This window comes from Apteryx mantelli, chromosome 2, assembly GCF_036417845.1.
Source record: "Apteryx mantelli isolate bAptMan1 chromosome 2, bAptMan1.hap1, whole genome shotgun sequence".
Classification (NCBI taxonomy): domain Eukaryota; kingdom Metazoa; phylum Chordata; class Aves; order Apterygiformes; family Apterygidae; genus Apteryx; species Apteryx mantelli.
The window spans coordinates 25,289,737-25,309,510 of NC_089979.1; the positions used below are offsets into that span (position 1 = coordinate 25,289,737).

Consider the following 19,774-nt stretch of genomic DNA (forward strand, 5'->3'; position numbering starts at 1 on the left):
CCTGCTCCACCAACGGCGCGCGCGATCCCCCCTCACAGTCCCCTTATATGCCTGTAACTTCTGTGGTTGCGCCGGCTGTTGCTGGGGGGGGTCGGGATGAAAGCTGGGGTCTTCCTCTGCGTTGTACGTGGTGCCCTTCAGGTCGCGCGCATACATTTCACAATACAATATCGCTCTGCTGGCTCAGTACAATCATGGTGGTGATAGCCTGTACTTAGTGCCTAGTTTCATGGTAAAATCACTTCACGAGTTGATGGCCCGTACTTAGTGCCTAGTTTCATGGTAAAATCACTTCACGAGTTGATGTAACAAATTATCACCTATCACAGAGGGCTCTGGCAGGCAAACGTTGATTACCAAAGGGGAGGGCCTTTCTTATTTTGTTCAACTTTGTGAACCTGATCCAGTGAAAGCCCTTTTGAGGAGGGCTCCGGCAGGCAAAGTTGATTACCCCTTGTCCTCCCTTCACGTGACAGTAACAGGTGGGAAAGAAAAATTTAATTCTCTTGTTGAGCTGGGGCACTTTATTGTCTTCTGTTATAGATCTGTGGCCTTGTGCAATTCTACCTATCAGGTTTAGGACTCCTGTATTAAAATTGTTTTCAACATCCTAGTTACTTAGCCAATAACTGCCATTAAAATGTGCACTGCTTGTAAAGTTGCCACTCTCTTTCACATAGAATGTTCCTTTTTTGTTGTAAAAGTGGGTAGTTTTACCCATCTTCTTGCACATCTAGGAGAGCTCTTGATTCAGATTCATCATATCACCAATTCCAAGGCTGAATCTAGCTCCTCTGAGTCGCTCTTCATGACCCACAGCAGTGAAATTTTGGGGGAAGGTAGAAGAAATAGCCACCTGAGGAAGCCCACTGACAGGGGACCTGGCCAAAAGATGAGCATTTAGCATGTCAGTGGTAGCTTTCTGCTTGTGGACAGAGTCAACCATGGCTTTTGATGATGCCTCAACAAACTTGTGGACATGAATCATCTCTTGGTCTAGGATCTTGCCAGTTAATTTTTTCTTCTGTATGACAAAACTTCTCCTTAACCTATGGTTAGGTTATGTTCATTACCAGTCTTCAGGAGTCTTCTCTTTGAGTAAACAAGATCTCTTCATTTTGCACTGTTATCTCCATGTTAGCAACCATGGATGCTCTTCTGAACAATGAAGCATGAGCTGTTGCCAGTTCACATTAATAGTTGATGCTTCTGAAGTGTATTCCCTTCTCTCTTATTTTCTTCTCCAAAATTTTCTTAAGAAAGCATCTCTCAGACTGCTAGGACCATTAAGTTTCTGAAAAAATGCACAACACACAGAGGGCTGAGTAGAATAATGAAAATATATTTGTGTCCTTCTCAAACCTATTTTTGCTGAGAGGCTCACTGAAAAAAAGTTCCTTTTCTTGCTTTAAATATACTTGATTCTTATGAATGATTGTAAGAGTTGATACATTTAAAATGTTAACTATGAATTTAACTATAATATGCTTAAAGACTCTGCAAGGTCTCCTAACTGCTACTCTGTTGTGTAGAACTTCTTTCTTGAAGGTGTAAGTATTATTCCATGCCAGTACATCTGCATGTATGTGATGGGAGGAAGGCAATGCAGCTGGATGGTTACAGTGTATCTTCTTGTATAATCAGAAAGGTCATCTCTTTCTTTCCTTTATTGCAGTTTTGCATCCTTGAATGTCCCTGTCTTTCCTGAAAATGAAGAAAATGATTGCATGCTTCTTTCTGCTGTGGGGACACACTCTGCTTTTCATTGTCTCAGTCATGGCAAGAGATCTTCCTGGAGCACATTTCGCACGAAGAAGGGATGTTAACTCACAAGCTCTGCTTGGTAAGTTGTAAAAAAAGGAAAAAAAAAAAGAAAAACACCATCAAAAGTCATCTCAGATACAAATGATAAAGGTGTAAGCAGCTGGCCAAACCTTGGCTGAGTTAGTTTATAATGAAAAGGACATTGCCATTTGCAGGCAGGAATGAGAGAAAGTTTGTAGACAGGTTAGCAGCTGTTGAAAGAAGGTGTTTACTTTTGGGGTACTAGATTTACTTTATCTAAGTGTTATAAAATAAATATTTGCTACAGGATTGCTGCATTGAAAAAAAAGACCTTATTTTCACTGCTTAGAGAAAATAAATTTTGGTCCATGAAGGTCCTGTCAGAGCTATCTTTTCCCAATCTAGCAGGTTACAGCTGTGTGCAACCTGCTATGTGTGGTGTGTGTAATGATGACTGAACTGAAGCTAATCAAATCAGCAGCTAAGGAAATGGATCTTCTCATTACATTGCTCAGTGCCAATCCCTTCATTTTGTCAGATAAATTTTCTTTATAATGAGCAGCTAATTTCTCCTGTTTTGCCAAAAATCAGAGGACAGGGATGGCAGTTAACTTGTGGCTGTCATATTTTAAAAACATAAGGTTCATCTCTCTTGTTGATCATTGCCTGTACTTCATCAGGCAATTTTCTGGTCAGCTTTTTTGTCTGCTGACAGTTCATGACTTAGAATCACTTTCCTTTGCTCATTTTTTAGAATAATTGAGTGGTTAAATGAAAAACTCACAATATGAAAACATAGGATGGTTGGGGTCTTTAGACATGACCCATCACGAGGGATTCATGATACACATTAACAGTAGATCTAATCAGATAACTCTCTCCATCCCCTGGGAGATGTTACATGACCTACCTCCCCATAAAGGTCACCTAATCTTGGTGAACATGAGGGTTGTTAAATGGCCTGCAGAAGATGTACTGGGAAAAAGCGAAGAAGAAACAAAGCCAGAACATGGGAGAAGAGGTGGCAGAGAGAGGGAGCACCAGGTTTTATCAGTGTGAAACTCCTCTCCAGACAACATTTACAAAGCCAGCCTTTAAACCTGTCAAAATACATAGAATACCATTCACAGTATGGCTTTTTATTAACTTAAAACTGGTGTTTTTCAATTCTTGTAGAAAAAAATTAAGCCAAATGACAACAGATTTTCTTTTCTTATTTGTCTTTCTCATGACCAATAGACATGGTCTTGAGACACTCGTCGTTTTGTGACTGCAGGCTAAAAGCCACTGCTCTGGAGATTTTAGCCCATCGGAAAGCATGCGTTTGGAACAGCAGAGGTTAAGAGAAACACCCGCATTCATACCTTACTGAGCCAGACTCTTTCTAAAATACTGAATTCTAAAATGAGATGAAATAGCAGCCTCTCCTGTAAATTTTAGGATCCCCAGCAAATATTCTAAGTGAGCTTAGTACTTTAAGCAATGAACTACCTGTACCCCTGGAAAATGAATGCACCAGTAGAGCGTTATATAGAGAAAGTAAAAGGTGTCTTATTTCCCCGTTAGTCTTTTTTTCCTGTGATTTTTAATTGCTTTTATACCCACATTTTCATATTCTAAACACTGCAAAATATATTAAAAGTATTAGCACTCAATATAAATCAAAATGTATGGACTAATTTATTTCTTCCTTTTTTCAAAAGCCAAGCAATTTTGTGGTCCCTGCTTTTGGAAAATTCTGGCTCCCTATTCAGTTCAGCATGTGCAGGATGCAAATAATTCTGGCAGCTCTGGCAGAAAAAAACTTTTCAAGACATCAAATGATGCAAGAAACTTGAGACATTTTCTGGTTCAGCCCATAAAAGTACGTGGCAGCTTTGAGTCAGACTCTTTGGGCATTGCATTCTGTTACAATGAGTTAGGTCACCTGCTTCAAATTCAAAAGTTGCATATAAATAGTGGCATGGTTAAAATGTGCCTCTCTGTAAAGAGCAGAATGTGTAAAATACATGCAATTCTGCTGGAAAGTTATACTGTTCTCCACCAGTTACTGTAAATGATATGAGAAGGAGCTGGCCCAAATCGTGATCTCAGAGACATCAGTTCTATTGAATTAATAAAATCACTCCAGATTTACAGCAATTTTACAGGGATCAGAACCTGTCCCATTCCATATAATATGTATATTATAAATAGTAGCGCTGGTAATGACAATTACTGCTGTTTTGGAGAGACTTGGTTGGCAGGCAATAGTGAGTAACATAGCTACAAAGAGCCAAAAATTACCTGGAAGAGCAATAACAATGCAGGGGGTTATTTGTTTATTGGGTGAAGCTCCCTATGTTTTTAGGACTGAAATGAAGGATAATGCTATGTAAATATTAGTAGCATTAAAATAATTTTGTTCATTTTTTATTTATTTTACCTATTTTTAAACAAAAGAACACTGCTATGATATAGGTAAATACCAGGTATTTACTGGTAAAATACCAATAGTGGCCATGTAAAGAAGTAAAGATCCTTGCCCAGGAAACTTACAGTGTAATTAAGCAAAATGGAACAGACAAAAAATCCTGTGGCATTGTCAAAATACAGATACAAGTTTTGGGGATCCAGCTTTGGGAGGATTTAACTTTTCGCAGCCAGATACTAATATTTCCTAGATTTGTTAATTATCTTGTTAGGGCTAATAAATCATATGTTTTAAGAAAGACATCAGAAGTAATGAGCTACACTGTCTTTTCTGCTTTTTTTCTTCTCCCCACTCTTTTTGCTAAACGTCAGTGTGTGTTGTTTTCATTTTGCAGGTCTTTGTGTTGCTTATTATTATTTAAAATTATTTTTACAGTTCCTAATAAATTCCTGTTAAAAATCTGAAATCTTGTGTGCAAGGGTCAATTGGACATAATGTTCTTGGAATTCTCTCTGTGTGGTCCTTGCATGCTAAACTGCTTTGAATTGGGTTTGTTTCTAGCTTTTCTTTCTTTAAACACTGAAGCAAACTTCAAGGTATTTAAAACTGTCAATTGTGCCAGTTATAATTAACTTCATTAACAAGTTCTTTCTTGCAGCAATTTAGTTGTAGCACGTGTGGTAGGTTTAGAAACAGAAAAGACATGTATTTATCGTAGTAACAATATGGATGTATTATACTGCTGTAAAATATTGTTTTAATATAAGTGTATTTATGTTTTAAAAGATCATTTCCATACTCCTGTAAGACCTTGTGAAATAACAGAAAGAAATGGGATGGCCCATGTAATCTCTTTCCTGTAGGAGAGGGCAGTCCCCCTCTCCCCTTAAAAGAGATGTGAACATAAACCTGTCTTCTCTTTTCCCTCATCAGCAATTTGAGCCTGAGTATTGGATCTTTGGCCTTATCCTGATACCTTGAAGGAGATTAATCTTATGTTCTAGAATCTTCTCTTGTAAAGGTTTTATTCGAGCTCCAAAGAGTTTTTACTTTGCTCTCTGATGAAGTCACTGTTCCTGCTGAGTGCTACTGCTTTGTTAGATTACACACAGATCAGTGAAAGCACAACTTGCCAGCTTAGCATTGCTTTTTGAACACTAAAGAAAAACACTAATGGAAAAAGACTTGTCTATGTGATTTTAAAGATCAAATACTGTCTATTACATTAGCTAATTCCCTTCATGTACAACTGAGACGTGTAAAGGCCTGTACAACCAATATGTAGTTTTGGACTCCTGCACTGTTAATAGACCGATCAAGATTTGTATCTGCTGTCCAGAGTGGTGATTCCCACACACACTGTGATTTCAAGGCTGTGGTCGGAGGTCCACAGCACTTTTCAGCAGGCTCTGAGTTCAGGAGTGACAGATATCCTGTCCTTGCAAGATGTGCCTTCTCCCTTCCTATATCCTGATGTTGTTTGATTATGTGTGTTGGGGGGACGGAGGGGATTTGAGACGTATGCCCTACTGCATCTTAATCTTTTTTATTGTAAAACAAAGTAAATCAAAATTTCAATGTTGTTACAAAACCCACAAGATTGGAGGGGGGTTATTTTCTTTGATGAAGACTGTTCTTGTAAACTGGGGACGTGTTTCATGTCACATAGGTATATTTCTTTCAAGAGCTCTGAGGCTAATGCATGCAAGTAATTGAATAAGCTGTGGAATGATATTCTAAGCGGTAACATTCCTTCTATTCCTTAGGAGCATAAATCATGCACCTACCTGTTTCTGAGAATAACTGTTTATGTGAGGAAAAAGCTAATTTAGGAAGCATTCTTTCAGATAGTACATGACACCAGAAGAAAAAAACTACAAGAGATTAACTGATACTGCACAAAATTGAAACAGAGAGAGGAGGCCAAGAAGGAAATGTACTTGGACTCTGTTCAGTAGAAGCTGCTGCTAAACTCAAGTGTCCCTGTCTGTGCTGAATTACATTTTGCAGCTAAATATGTAATGATTTGTTTCTTGGTTATATGTATATGATTCTACTAATAAGATGAAGGGAGGCATACAAAGTATACAGAGTACTGACTACAGTCAGTCAAAGTTATTCCAAAAATTCTTATATCCAGCCTAATTCTTAATCTTGTGTGTATGTAACCTTAGGGCTCAGGAAAATTATCAGATTAACTATCCTGGGTAAATGTTACTCACAAATGAAAGGGAAAAAATCATGATGAAAGTGAGTCCAATCCATGATGCTTCTATGGAGTGCATGTAAGATTGCTATTTAGTTTTGGTTGAATTGATTGTACCTAAAGGATGATCTAAATTCTGCTAATGTGGACTACTGAACTGCCAAGAGGTGATGACTGCTGTGAGAAACTCATTCAGAGCCTCAATATAAGTGTGTCCATGTTATTTCTTGACATAAATGCAGCTCTGCCAAGTTTTTTTTTTTATGTCTTCAAAGATGTTAAGTAGAGTCATTGCAACTGAAGCCTGCATTGCAGCTGAAGCCTGCATTGTGTCATGATAACTACATCATGCCTTTTACATACTATGGTGGTATTTCTTTTGGGGAGACCAAAACTACTCCAGACAGTAGATATAGGCAAGAAGAAGCTGTAAATTACACCTTGTGAATTATCATGTATTCAATTAAAATATAACCAAAATCATTTTCTAATAAAAATGTAACCAAACTTTTATGAAGATGATCAAACACATTTCAATTTAGACTGTTGCTAATCAAAATATAAAATTGCCATATAAATATAGATGTGTTATATTTGGAAAGAGAGAGAGTAAAGGATTTTACAGTCTGTGAAGTCATGTGTTTCTCCCCTCTGAGGCAGCTGTCGATGCATTTTGTAGTAATTGTGCCTTAAGGGAACGTTAGAAATTATGTGCTTTGCTTTCCAGTAGCGATTGTCTCAGTAACTGAGAGGTGTCCCATGGCCTTTACTCCATGTCTTTAAACTTCAACTTTCATCTTAATATCTCAGCTGTAAGCCCTTTCCCTGCCACAGCTGTTGTCTGCCTGGCTGGGATCTGCAACACTGGCAGGAGGGTTGTAGTTTCCCAGAGTGCTCTACTCTGTTCGGCTTCCAGTTCTTGTTGACAGTGGCAGACCCTCTCTCTATGGCTCTGAGGCCTGGTGGTCTGGTCTGCGGTGAAGGCTGTGCCTTCTCAACCCCTAAAGGGGACTGTGAGTCCAAGAAGGCAAGATTTGAATGCCAACCACATCCCTGCCTTGTCAGGTGTTTTCTATAGAAGCTATTATCCCGTAAGCAGGACTAATGAGCCATGCTGGCTAGGTGGGACCATGACAGACTTCGGGGATTTGTGTCCTATTCTGAGTGCACATATCTGAAGCCATCTATCGTGGGGATAAAAAAGGTTGGATTTTGGTCCGTGTTAGCAATTGTTTCTCTGCATAACATCTTTACACTCGTCAACTGTTTTACTTAGATTTTATAATTAATTATCAAGTCATGCATCAAAATATCATTGTTCCTTTCTTACCCACTTAAAGGGCAATTCAGTAATTGATGTTATGTGGGCTGTCATTATTTTTCTAGCAGCACGAGAAATTTTCTATATTATTTCTGTGATATAATGTATGAGTATTTCTGCCAGCAAAGCCTTTCTTTTCTTTTTTCATTTCTTCCTTTTCTTCTTTCCTTTTTTATTTTCCTTTTCCTTTTTTTCTTTGTTTTTGAGAGTTTCTTGAGTTTCCCACACAGAGGAGACAATATCTGTTGCTACAGAAAAAGCTATCAATCATATACTAACCTGAAAATGCTCTTTGTATTCCTGAAATTTTGTTACAGCTGCCACAAATTATTGTGAAATACTGTTTCTGTTTGAAAAAGGGTTTTTCTTGACAATAATTTACTGAGTAAAATTAGAAACTCCATTTTTTATGTGTATATTCTTACAAAACATAAAGCCTCTTCTGCATATTTCATCTTGAAGGAAGGTCAGGCCAGAAAAAGAACACTGAATGTTCTGAAGTGTGGTGTTTTTGGCTCCATTGTCAGTACTTGAGCTTAGTAATTAAAAGAGCACATATGTGCAAAATTATCTTGAAAATCATGGAAACATTTGCATAACCTAAGAAATGGCTCATTTTATAGATATGGATGGGTGATCGGTCACTACTGTGGGAGAAGAGGGACAAGTTCTTTAAATTTCTTTGGAAGCTAGAAAGGACCATCCACTTAAGTGTTAGGGAAGTAGTAGGAATAATAGAGTATTTCAGTGGATATAATGTCCCATGCATTTGGGGGGTTAAGGGAAAATGCTATGTGGCACTATCTCATGATGCCATTTCTGAAAATACTCTGGAAAAGAGTCTAATGTTTAAACTGTTAACAATGGATAGGTTTCAAGTCAGCTGGTCAATGAGTAATGTTGAGGTTGCTAACAGCTTTCTCCATAAACAAAGACACTGGCAGCTTTAAAAAAAGCATTGATAGGAGTTTTTAAAACTTCACCTCTCTAATCATTTCCATGTCACTGGAACAGTGCCCCAGGTAGCTGAGGCAAGACAGAAGTTTCAGATCTTCAAGGAGAAGGATATGAGGATCTTCTCTGTACAACTCCCTTTTTTGTGTTGGTTATGATTTGTTGCTTCACAGAGGAGTGCAGGAAAAGGCAGAGTTGCAGGCAGAGTAATTGCCTCCACATTGTGCATAGGAACTGGACTCAAAATAGCACTAACTCTGATTGTGTAAAACAAGGCTTCCCCCATCATGGCTCAAAAAACAAATTCATTGTCTTTTACGCATATGAGCTACTTTCAGCTGAGAGACATGATATTTATTTCTGTTAGGAAGCGGTGGGTAGATGTCAATGCCGTCAGGCCTGGAGTGGGCACCGAGATGGTGACACCAGGATGCTTCATCCCTCCATCCTGGCATTCTCCTGCCTACAAGGAAAAGCAACCCATGCGCCCACCCTGGTCCTCCTGACTGTGGGAGCAGGTTTGACGCCTGCCAGGAGCCTCAACAGTTTCCATCTCAGAACAGCTGAAATATGCAAGAAGCACTGGGAAATTTGAGACTATCCCTAAAACATACTTTAGCTCCATGCCAGAGGCAGCACTAATTTCAGTAAAGAACTGGAGAACTATTAGGAATCAGTTTGGGGTCTCTGGAATTAGAAAGACTTTGTATTAATAATGACCTCAGTATTTTGGAAGAGATGACAGGGAAGGAATAGAAATAATGAGGTAAAATGAGAACAAGGTAATGGACCCTCCCACAGTGACTGAAAATGGAGCATTCACAGGTAGCAGGAAATGGAAATCTGTGGACAAGAGCCTACAGTTGTACAATACTCACAGAAATTTTGGAAGTTCAGAAAAGTTTTTGTCAGAGGCAATAAAGAGATGTCTGGAGGCTATACTATATTCAGAGCGTGTTCCCAGATGAAGATATTTTTAAGGAGTAATGGGTGAACTCACAAACTCATAATGAATCTGTGGGTTAGGGCCAGAGGCCAGTGAGTCTGGGGAATGGCTTAGCGCAAGGACAGGACCAGGAAGTATGGGGACATGTCTTGGACCCAGGGTCTGTCCCAGAGCTGGCAAGAGTAGTCACCTGCCAAACCAAGTGCAGAAGGTGTACATGCCAGGAAAGGGGTACTGAGCAGTTTCTAACATCTACCTCAGGCACTGGATATGACCATATCAGAACTGCACTATACCACCCTTTGCTCGTCTTGGAATTAGAATGAGGAAAGAGAAAAGGTGGGGGGAAGTAAACTTGTGCAAAATGTCTCACTGGGACCAAGAAGTGCTCAGAATTATTGCTATTCTTCATTTATTCCTGGCAACAACCACAAAATATGCTTTCTAGACAGAAACAGTGTTACATTAACTACTATGTACCTCGTGTCTGATCTTTGCAAATAAAGCTGCTAAAGGTTCCTAGGTGTATATAGGTAAAGCGTACATAAATCTTTCTTCCCATCAGAGTGTTTTGCTTTTAGTATATCTACGAATGAATTGCAAATCTGAGTATTGTTTTCTTGTATGATTGTATGGCAAGAAGATCAAACCCTCTTTTGATGAATGGAGAAGTCTTTTTGGAAATATCTGAGAACCTGTCAAACCCAATCTTAGTGACTGGATACTTAGTAAGGGAAAACCAGAATTCTAGAGAAGCAAGAAGAAATGTTGAGGGCTGGAGGAAAAATGAAATAAGAAAATGGCAAAGAAAGAAGAGAAAATTAAAAAGTTTTATAATGTGCTAGCTGGGAGAATAGTTTTCTCCTCTTTTATTTAATTCCGAGTGAAGGCTTTTGTTCTGTTACTCAAATAAAATGTAAAAATAAACTTGGTGTTATTGCTGGCAATGTCATAGGGAATGTAGTTTTGCATTTACAATAATATGATGTGAGCTAAGAAAGACAATATACTGAGTCTTAAAATTGTCATTATTGCATTTCCTGTTCAGGCAACAATTTTTCTATGATCTCATTTTTTCTTAACTGATCTCATCCTTCCTTCTTGCTTAAATTGTCTTTCTGTATAATAAAAATCTTCATGGAACTAGTATATACTTGTTATAAATGGCTTTTTCAATGTCTAAATATCTTAACATTGCTATAGTATTTACCAAACTGAACTAACCTTGTTTTGCTTTGTATGCAGCAATTGCCTCCTTTAACAATTATCCATTCTCATTTATTAGGATAGTAACCAAATAAGTAATCTGCATATTACAAAATGCTTTAAGGAGACATAAAGATGTAGGACAACAATAAAAAATAACTCCATTTTAAGTGCTAAACAGCAGACCTTTTGAAGGGAGCTGGCTTGCAAAAACTTTTAAGAAATCACCATCTAAAACTTGGGCCTTTTGAATGTGTTCAGTTTGAATATCCCAAAATGGAAATGTTTGAAGATATGTCTATACTGATAAATTAAACAGTGCCAGGGGACGTTCTTGGGCACTGGAACTTCCTCATTATCATTACTGCTAAATTGCTAGAGCTGTCTTTGTCCCACAATGACTAGCCATCTTCAGGCAATCCCCAGGCATGATTCAGGGGTTATAGTGGGCCAGGGATTATTCCCAATAGGCAGTTTGCATACAGCCACTCTGTTTTAGCAGAAAGATGAGTTTAATATTGTGAATACAGGCCAGCTGGCCTCTGAGCTTAGCCTGTATCTTGGACTGCTCTCTGGCACTGAGATCAATGGTATAAAATGGTCTGCTTCTATACTATTAAATACCCTTAGCTTCCAGGGTGATTGCATCTGTACAGTCTATTGGGACGAGTCCCTTGTTCATGCTTCTTCCCATATCATGCCTGAGTATTGTTTGAGAAAATGTTAGTTGTCCTAGGCCAAACAATACCAGGGACTGTTCTAGTGATTTAATGGCATAGATGATTAAATTCCAATGCCCAGGAAAACTCTCTGGCATTGTTTCAGTTACCACTAAAATATAGCCCTAGAATTACTGATAGCTTTCGAACATGAACAGCCTGAAAGGAAAGTGCTGCATAGCATATTAAGGCAACGTAGCAATAACTAGAAATAAGGTGAGAAGGAATGGACACAGACAGATCTTCAAGACAGTAGTGCTCGCTTGTATTTCTTAAGGACAGTGGTGAAATTTCACTGACAGGCAAAACAGAGATCAGTGTCAAGAGTCCTCTTACTTACAGCTGTGAGAGCCATAGGGATGAGTGAAGCTGGAGGATGCACAGATAAAGGTCTAGACTGATACTATTCTCTGCTGGGATTTCAGGACTCTCATGGATTCAGGCTTGTCTAGGAGAAGGCTTTCCTGCTATCACTTATTTTGACCATTTCTCTGCTTCTTATGGAGGAGGAGCCAACAGTGCCCTACCATCTCCCAGCTTCCCTGAAGAGCCAAGAGGAGTTTGGATGTAGGAGAAAGGGAGAGAGTCCATCCACTGGCATTTTCATAAGTATGAAGGAGAAAGAGCTGTTCAGGGCCCTTTTGCTGCTGCCTCCCATTTTGTGAAAAAGAGTCAGCCAGCTCTCTCCCCCTTTGCCCTTTATCCCAGGCCTGCTTACAGAAAGTTGGAGAACCTGAAGAAAACTGCAGTTTCCTCTCTAGACCAAGTTGAGAAAGTGAAGAACTCCTGGAGATGCCTTTCTGCTCCACATTTGTGGAGAGAAAGGAGAGCTAAGAGGCTCAGTATTTTTTTAAGCTTTATTCTACATATATATCTGTAATTGGATCCTTCCAGTGAGATCCAAAGTCTCCTTGTATTGTAATTTTGCAAAGTTGACATCACTATAGCTGTCATTTATAGAAAAACTGGACGTTGAAGGAAGAGAAAATCTTGAATAAAGCATTGATCTTGCCTTGCCTTGCCTTGCCTTGCCTTGCCTCGCCTTGCCTGTCATGACTTTGGATAGTGTGAATCATGCTCTGAATTTTCTTTTTTAACATTTGTGTTCACAATACAAAAACCTGTGCTGACTTAGAAGTTGGTTTATGGTTTAACAAGTCAAGTCTTTCCAATTTCCAGATCCTAGGAATGTGTGACTTTTCATAAGAACAGTGGAAGGGAATTGCTTTTGGATTTGAAGATGTTTGCCAAAGTTGTGAGAAAGTTCATTGTTTAAATGTAAGAACTGGTAGGAAGAAGATATTCTAGTATACAGGGCAAGTGCAAAACCATGGAACTGCTAAAAAATTCGCTGAAAGGTTATATGAGTGTTCGTATCTGTTAGTCAGTATTGATTACCACCCAGCTGGAGTTTTGCTTAGTAAAATGGTAATACTTTGTTTTTCACTGAACCTAGCTCAACTAAATCAACATTAATAATTACAATATCATTACAAATTACGCGCCTCATCACCAACACAACACTACAGTCTCCTCTGAAGACAAAGATTTTTAATATGTTCTTAATTTGCAAATGTTTGATATTTCTACAGATAGAGGTTTTCTAGTGAAAATAGTTCTGAAATATTATACTCAGATTCATATGTTCCTTCTTAAGTAATTTAGCACGAGGGGGCATATTTCTGGTAGAACCATCCACTAATGCTCTGCAGGTTTCTTCTCACCAAAATTCATGCCTGACTTCAAAATGAGGAACTGAGTTCAGACTGGGATCCAAATATTTATATTCAAATTAAAAATCCACCCTGAAGTTCAAAAGGGTTCAACAAGGCTCTAGTTTTGACTTGTTTTTTTACAGGGAATAAAATGCCCTTTTACATTTTCCCATTTTACACTTCTCCTTCCACTGTCTTTCCCTTAAACACACATATATATTCTTAGACATTTTTCTGTAATTATCTCTTTCCTCTTGCCTTGCTGAAATAAATCATATCTCAGTGTTATCTCTGTATTATAATTATGCTGCTGTATTTCATGTTATATTATTAAAAATAAGTAATAAGCATATATATAAATCAATAAGATAATAATATGGAAAATAGTTAATACATCAGGATATCTGTATCCCATTAGAACTGGAATTTTGTTTCTGCTCAGTTTGGCTTGTGTTCAGCATCCTCTGATTTTGAAAGAATAAGCAACTCAAGCATATTCCTACGCTTATGAATAAAGCCATGCTGTAGACTGCACATGAATAAATCCAGAGAGTCATTTTATTGTCATCAAAGAGCATTTTTATTCTATGCCCACAAAGGTTCTTGGTAATCTATGAAAGAAGCCTCTGAGTTGACAAGTGAAAATAAGCATCTTTCTCAGCCCTCTCACTGGCAGAAATACGTGGTTAGCATTCATCAGCAGCTCACAAGTGAGCTCATAAAAGGGCTTGTCTACAGACAGATGTTGTTCCAATTGAGTCTTTAATTGGCCCGCTTGTATTTGTGCAGTATGACATGACCTTTAATTATACGATCAAATACTACTTTTTCCACAAGGCAGCTGCCTCATTCAGTGCACAAGATGGATGATAGTGCTCTGGCAATTGAACTGGGTTGGGTCGAAAAGGAGTTTACTGGGTAAGGATATCTCAGCTTTGTAAGATGAAGATGATATTGCAGTTTGTTGAGCATTCTTGCTACCTTTAATCTTTCTAACCCAGCAGACAGACAACTAGCTACCACACAGTTTTATTCATAGGCACAGGAATTTAAAATCGTAAGAACAGATGTATTGACTGAAGCCATAGGTCTGTCTAACCCAGTATCCTGTTTCTGACAGCAGTTAAAAGTGGATGTATAGGGAAAAAGTATAAGAACAAGGCAAAACGTCCTGTGGGTATTCTGCCAGTCACCACACTTTTGTGGATTAGGGATTTTTTAATCTGAAGGGGTCTTTAATGTAGCTAGTAACCCTCAGCTGATTTTGTTTCACCAGCCTCCCTTTAAGCCCTGCAAAGTCCTTTTAAACTTTTACTACTTTTGCCTTCCGTGGCAAGTGTTTCCATGGCTCACCTCCCCTTGTTTGGTTTAAGCCTGCCGTGTACTAGCTTTCTGCATAGGAAGAGCTAGCGAACAGTCAGGCCATATCCATTCTCTCTGTGCAACTCATACCTACGTCCAGTATTCTTCAGGATATTATGAAATCCTACAGGATGCTGAACAGAAGCCAGAGGATGTACCCGAAGTCCCATAAAGCTTGTAGTATAGTTGGCAGTCCTGACTTATGTTCTTATCCATGATAGCACAGTTTGGCTGTCTGTGCAACAGTCAGATATAGACATACTCTGCAGTATTTCTGCTTCAGTAGCTGTTGGAGAAAATAGATTGTGTTGAATGAGTGAAACAGAAAATTTCAGGAAGAGAAAGAGTGGTCTTTTGGCCAATTTAAATGCCACTGCAGACAACTAGATTGTATCTCTGATGCAGCCACAGAATTTCTATTTAATGCTGAGCTAGTCCCATAGACTAGATTTTTCCCAGATGGCCATTAATTATGTGCTTGAAATCATGGGGTTTGATTTGCAGAAGTGCTGAGCACTCACAGCTGCAGCTGACGTCATTGAGAGCTGTACTTTGTACATGTGAAGTGCCGTTGAATGCCAAGTTCCCTGAAAAATCAGTCCCTTCACATCTCAGATCAGTCACTGCAATTAATAGATGCTTTTGACCCAAAACTCTCATGTTCTGTTTCCCTATTTATAATGGAGGACTAATACCACCTTGTCTCATCAGAGCATTATCCCATTAAGTTTTCTAAATTCTCAGGCACTATAACAAAACACATACAGTGCAGTCCACTAAAATAGTAACTAGGTAATTCAGAGAGGGTTTCTGTCCTGTGCAGGGTATATAAGGCATGAGGTCACAACCTCAGTGACTGACAAAACGGGGTGTGGTATAGACATCTGCCCGTTCCATTGGCATTACCCATTCTGGGCACTGAGCTTGTGGAAAAAAATAGCGTACTGATCATGTAGCTGGCAACTCTTGCTATTCCCCAGAGGCCAAATTCAGATTGTTCAAGTAGTCTTAATTCTGGCAACTCCTATTTTTCCTATATTTTGCCAACACTTGGCAGTGTGTTCATTTAGACAACACATTTGAGACTTCAGGTCAAGCTGATCTGCATTGCATTTCAAAATTCTTGTAAAGTATTTTTGTTTGCGTCTTGCCTTCCAGAGAATACTTGCAACAACAAACGTCTGGACCTTGTCTTCATCATTGACAGCTCTCGCAGCGTCCGTCAGTATGACTTTGAAAAAGTGAAGGAGTTCATTTTAACCATCTTGCAGTTCCTGGACATCAGTCCTGATGCCACCCGAGTAGGCCTGATTCAGTATGGCAGCACGGTCAAACATGAGTTCTCCTTGAAGACATTCAGGAGGAAGCAGGATATAGAGAGAGCAGTGAAGAGAACGATGCACCTGGCAACTGGCACCATGACTGGACTGGCTATTCAGTATGCAGTGAACATCGCATTTTCAGAGTCAGAAGGAGCTCGACCTCTGAACCAGAATGTGCCCCGAATTATCATGATAGTGACAGATGGGAGACCTCAGGATCCAGTGGCAGAGGTTGCTGCTAAAGCTCGTAACTCAGGAATCCTGATTTTTGCCATTGGAGTGGGAAGAGTGGATATGAACACACTGAAGTCCATTGGGAGTGAACCACATGAAGAGCATGTGTTTCTGGTTGCTAATTTCAGTCAGATTGAAACACTGACCTCTGCCTTCCAGACGAAACTTTGTGGTAAGGCATTTATCTATAGAGTTGAATGCATAGTTGAAAGTAAAACGCAGAAAAACATTGTGGGCTATCACTAAGCTTTTTTTTTTTAACATGGAACCTAATCTGTTAGAATATACACATTGAAAAAAGGGAGACTAGCCAGAGAACATTCAGAATAGTAATCGTACATATGGGAAAAAGCTAATTCTGTTGCTGAGTGCCATAAAACGTGATCTAATTCCTAGTGGTCATAAGCAGTGAGACAAATATACATATCATGATTTTCCTATTAATTGCATAATAGCAATGAAATTACAACCCTTTGCCACTTAGATATTAGATAAGTTATTTCATCTACTGATTTTAAATGTGTTTTCCCTTAGTACTGACACTTTAAACTGATAAACATTATGGTCATTTGGCTAAAAAAAATCCCATGGAGTTCATGGTATTCCTCTTCCGAAGTTTAAGTAATAATTATATATAAACACTTATCTCTGACCATACCTCCTGACTGAAAGTGAGACACAGAGACTTGGTAGCTTTTTTCTTCTTTCCATTTTAAAAACAGAAAGTTAGAAAAAGCCTTTACCATGATATTATTCATTCATACAATAAAGTAAATAATATTTTAATAGGTATTACTTTCCAAGAGAGAACTTTCTTCCATGTGTGATTACCTGATAAGAAATTACCTTTTAAAAATCTTGTGGTGTACCTCATTCATTAGACTAATGGAGAAGATCTATTCCAACCTGTGTCTTAAATATAATTTTCTATTTTTGTTTTTCCTCAGATAAATATGAAAGATTTTCATACAAATTTGGCTTGAAACTTGGGCATTTTCAGCAGAGATCAGAAAAAGAATGCATGGTGAGATTGAATGCTCACTCGTCCTTAAGGGTGCTTTTGCCAGAAGAGAACTGGGGCTTATTGTCAGGGTAGTCTGGAGAATTTTCCTTACTTGGTCTTTTCCAAAATTGTTTCAAAGAGCAACAGGGCTCCAGCTGAACTGCATCAGCACAAAATACCATCACAGACATTCATCAGATAATAGATTTTTTCCTGTTTCTTCCTTGCCATAGTATTAGCTGGCGTAGTAAGATACATTTAAAAACAAAAAAAGGAATAAACTAAATGTGGATTGAGAGTTTACATGGAATGAGCAGCAAATGTTACAGAACTTCATTTTATTGGATTTTTTTAGTTGCGTTTTAGAAATCAGTCCAGTACAAGTACTATTTACTCTGGATAACAAGCTTATTTCTCTGACTAGGCAGTGTCCAGTAAATGTATTAGAGTTGTATAGCTCACTGTTAATCCAAATACACATGAGCCTTAAAGAGCCATCACCCTTTCCAGATGGAGGAGTATGGAAGTGACAAGGATTGTTGCTGACTCCTCTTCTCAGATGATGCCTCCACAACATTTGCTGTTTCAGAAATTGAAGGTGAGATCCAAAAAAGCACTTAAAAACCCAAGCCCAGATTCAACAAAAAAATTAAGCTGTTAGCATCCTATGGATTTCAGCTTCAAGGACTAAATAGTGGATAGGATCATTAATGTTTTGTTGAGTCTGGGCCCTTAAGCAGCGTTCAGCTTACTGAATTTCAAGAGAGCATCTAAACATCTCATAGCCCCTCCTCCCAAAGCACCTCGATTTTTCCCAGGAAATATAATTAGTTTTTTAAAGTTCTCCCCAGTGGGGGCACAGAGGAACACAGCTGTTGCTGAACTGAACATAGAGACACCTTGTTTTTTGCCTAAAGCAATTCCAGGCATCCCTATAGTTAAGTCTCCTGAGACCCAGTCTGCTAGGTTTCATGCTCTGGAAAAAGAACCTGACTCCTGAGTTGCCCTTGTGTCTGGATTGCCTATGTCTGTGGGAATGTGCCTTTGCAGTTCCCATTAAGATGATAGCAAAATCTGGCCAAGTGATGAAGAGAAAAAGTGGAGAAAATAAAAAGTAAACATAATTAACCTCTATTTACCCATGCATGGCAGAGATTCCCCAGTGCTTGGCAGCTAAATTCTCAAAGAATCTATTGGAACTGAGTGTGCTTCATTCCCCACTAAGGCAGACTTTCCCTACAGCTGCTGCCCCTGGTTGCTAAAGGTTCAGGGATGTCAGACACAGCAGTTGAGGCCAGGGGATCCCAGTGCCCTCTTTTTATTACCAGTCAGCAAGGTAAAGGAGGAAGAAGAAGTATCCTGGCAAATCAGAGGCATGAGGAATGAGACCAGGAATGAGAACTCAGAAGAAGGGAAACAGAAATGGGGACAGAATCCAGAAAAGGAGGTGGAGACTGAATAAAAGAAGAGTGGGAAAGACATAGAAGTTGGGATGGAGCAATCATGAGCAAATAGTTTTTGTCATTGTCCTGTGATAGTGGCGTTATCCCCATTTTACATTGGAAGAATGGAGGCACAGAAACAAGGTTAAAACTATCAAGATCACCCACTAATATTAGATATTTGACTCAGTGCATCCCGTGGTCTAATCTTCTGGAATATTTATCATTTTTTGAGTAACGTAGCATTAATATAGCATTGCATTCCCTTCACTTGCAGCTGAGGGCTCTGCATTCCTGCAAACTCAGATTCTGGTATCTCTAGCTGAGCACACAGGATGTGAAGATATCGATATTATTGACTTGTCCAGAATCATGTAAGGACCCTGTGACATAGGCAGGAATCAAATCCAGTTTGCAAGGCTCCCATTCAAATTCCTTAATTCGGAGATCCATCTGTTCTGTTTTTTCGGTCCCTGGCCTTGTCCATCAAACACCTTGTGCAACAACTGTGGAGAGGTCGTATAGACAACAGACCCTTTCGCCACAGAGATCTGACTAATGACCAAAGTACTAGCGATTCCTTTAAATGGATGCAACAGAGACATATTTAAAAGTGCTCCTTTGGTTATAATAAACTACACCTGATGTTGAAAGCTAGTGACAAATAGCCAGGAGGAAACTTATGTTTAGAAAGCATCAGAGATCATGAAGTTCATTTTCAGAACAACAGAAACATGAAAGGAAAAGACAAGAAGTCCCAGCAGATCTGTATTCACATAAACAAAAGTTCCTGGGGAGTTTTAGTATGACAGAAAATGATGAGTTCCAAAAGGCTGATTGAGAAATTTGGGAATTGTAATGGTTAGTAATAAATGTGTAACTCTGGTAGCCATTCCAAAGATTGGATACATAGTATGTATTTCAAAACCACAATTTTTTTCATAAGTACCACATATACCACATGTTAAGTTATTTATCAGGCTTCTGTTGTGGCTGTTAGAAGAAGATTACTATTGAATATCTATTCCATAAATTTTGAGGTTTGACAACCTGGGACAATAAGGAACATATCAATCCTTAATTCTTTATTGAACAAAGTATATATTTTTCTACATGGTGCTCTCTGGGAAGGAATTCACATATATG

At 38.8% G+C, this 19,774-nt stretch overlaps 1 protein-coding gene across 7 annotated transcripts in view; it reads left to right on the forward strand.

Moving 5' to 3' along the window:
• MATN2 (matrilin 2) overlaps window positions 1–19,774 on the forward strand; it is an 82,651-nt gene that overhangs the window by 9,685 nt on the left and 53,192 nt on the right. For 6 of the 7 annotated variants that reach the window (XM_067290347.1, XM_067290344.1, XM_067290342.1 and 3 more), the window contains exons 2-3: window positions 1,676–1,843; window positions 15,786–16,355. In XM_067290347.1, the coding sequence (XP_067146448.1) occupies window positions 1,690–1,843; window positions 15,786–16,355 (724 nt within the window). In that variant the 5' untranslated portion in view covers window positions 1,676–1,689. The remainder of the gene's footprint in view (window positions 1–1,675; window positions 1,844–15,785; window positions 16,356–19,774) is intronic. The other variant, XM_067290348.1, reaches the window with a different exon arrangement.